This window comes from Garra rufa, chromosome 7 (assembly GCF_049309525.1).
Source record: "Garra rufa chromosome 7, GarRuf1.0, whole genome shotgun sequence".
NCBI lineage: Eukaryota > Metazoa > Chordata > Actinopteri > Cypriniformes > Cyprinidae > Garra > Garra rufa.
In genome coordinates this window covers 48,815,451-48,817,473 of record NC_133367.1, presented here as the reverse complement: position 1 = coordinate 48,817,473, position 2,023 = coordinate 48,815,451, and the positions used below count along the sequence as shown (strand labels likewise).

At 50.0% G+C, this 2,023-nt stretch overlaps 1 protein-coding gene across 1 annotated transcript in view; it reads left to right on the top strand.

The window, feature by feature from the left end:
- The window catches only part of LOC141338213 (GTPase IMAP family member 9-like), a 14,657-nt gene extending 13,015 nt beyond the window's left edge, over positions 1-1,642 (top strand). Inside the window, exon 4 of the mRNA XM_073843760.1 lies at positions 1,493-1,642. Coding sequence (XP_073699861.1) covers positions 1,493-1,642 — 150 coding nt within the window. The remainder of the gene's footprint in view (positions 1-1,492) is intronic.
- The last annotated feature ends 381 nt before the right edge of the window (positions 1,643-2,023 follow it).

Here is a 2,023-nt window from a genome sequence, read left to right as displayed (position 1 = left end):
ATTTAGTTTTAGTCATAAGTTCTTGTCTAAAATGCCATTTAGTTTTTAGTCATATTTCATTCATCTGAATTGTTTTTATTTTTAGTCTAGTTTCATTCTAAGTTGGTTTCTCCCAGTGTCTCCCCCTGCTGTACTGTGTGTTTTGGTTTCTCCCCTCATTAGCGTTATTCCCTACACCTGTCATTATTAATCAGTATGTCTTTATAAGTTGGTGTCTTTGCTCTGCTGTTTGTTAAACGTTGTTGTTGCTAGCCTGTGTTCCTGTTTTTTCCCTGTGGAGTATTAAAGACTTTTCGTTTATATCACGTCGTTGTTTGTCCGTCCTTGCCTGCACCATGACAGTATGTTCGACCCACAACAGTATCTCTGTGTTCTCTTCCGGGAACTCGAACTGCGTCATGCGTCAGCTTTTTGTCATTCAGCGAGCACTTTGTGTGTGTGTGTGTGTGTGTGTGTGTGTGTGTCTGTCTGTCTGTCTGTCTGTCTGTCTGTCTGCATATTGCTGTTTTCTGTGCCAGTTTGCACAACTTTTATTTGAGCAATATGTCAACCAAAAAGGGGGAAAAGAAACATTTCTAGAAAATCGGTTGAGCAGCCACATAGACAGTGTGCTCTTCCCTGCCAACGCTTCATTGTTGGCAGGGATGCACACAGTCTGTGTATGGTCTGCTTGGGTTCGGAGCATGCACAGTCAGCCCTTGAGCGGGTTGGCTGCCTGCAGTGTGAGCGTTCTCCACTGCGGGTGCTCCGTTCCCGGAAAGCCCTCTTCGAGGAGGGGGCTTTCGCTAGCGTTCCTCGAGGTGCTGGCCCCGCTTCCGTCGAGGCGGAGCGGCAGCTGCACTCGCGGGGTTCGCAGCTAAATCTGCTAGAGGGAATGGAGACGGGTGATCCCTTATCTCCTTCCTTATAGGATCGGTAAACCTCCTACTGGATGAGGAAGCCCGCAATGTGGTTACTTCCTTCCAGTAAGATTTTTCAACCCTGTAAGTCCAGAACACTTCTTGGACTGCTGTACATGAGGCCGCTTCAGTGGTGGCTCAAAACCAAGGGGTTCTCCCCGATGGGAAACCCATTTTGCATCAGGGTCACGCGGCGATGCCTACGTGCTCTAGACATGTGGAAGAAACCTTGGTTTCCTATGGGAGCAGACGTCCTGTCGAGGCAGGGGCCGAGGCCCGGGGAAAATGTGCTTCACCCAGAATGAGTGAAGCAGAGAGTGTCTTTCCAGACTCAGGTGGATCTATTTGCGACTCGAGAGACATCGCAATGTCCCCTCTGGTGCTCTCTATCGCTTCCAGCTCCTGCGGGACTGGACGCTATGGTACAAACGTGGTCGAGGCCTCGTTTGTACACCCTTTCCCCGATTGCTCTGCTCCCGGTAGTTCTGGAATGAATGTGACCCCTGAGGGGGACCATCCTTCACTCCAGAGCTCCCTCTACGAGGGAACCCTATGACCTTAAGTGGAAGTTGTTTACTGCTTGGTGTAACCAGCACCAATTTGACCCAGTTCACTGCCAGATTGATACACTGCTGGAGTCTCTGCAGTCTCGCTTTTCCGCAGGGCTAACCCACTCCACTCTGACGGTTTACGTAGCGGCCTTATTGGCCTACCACCACCTTTCAGTGCCTGTCAGTGGGTAGAGTGCCCTTGGTCATACATTTTGCTTTCCACCGGGTTAGTCCACTCCACCTTCAAGGTATCCGTGGCGGCTTTATCGGCCTACCACGCCCTTTCTTGGTGGCTTATTAGTGGGTAAGAACCCCTTGGTCATTGTTTCCTTCACGGTGCACTCAGAGGCTCATGCTAAACCAAAGATCCCTACATGGGATCTCGCTGTGATGCTCCTAGGTATATATTTAGTCTCCCTCTTGTTCTGGGAAAAGACCAGACAAAGGAGTACTAGGTTCTCCTTGTGGGCCTGAGGGCCGAGGCATATCTCTCTCTGTGGTTCTGGTAGATGACCAGACCAAAGATTAATCTCCCTCTTGTTCTGGCACGTATGGTTCCCAGACCAAGGTGTA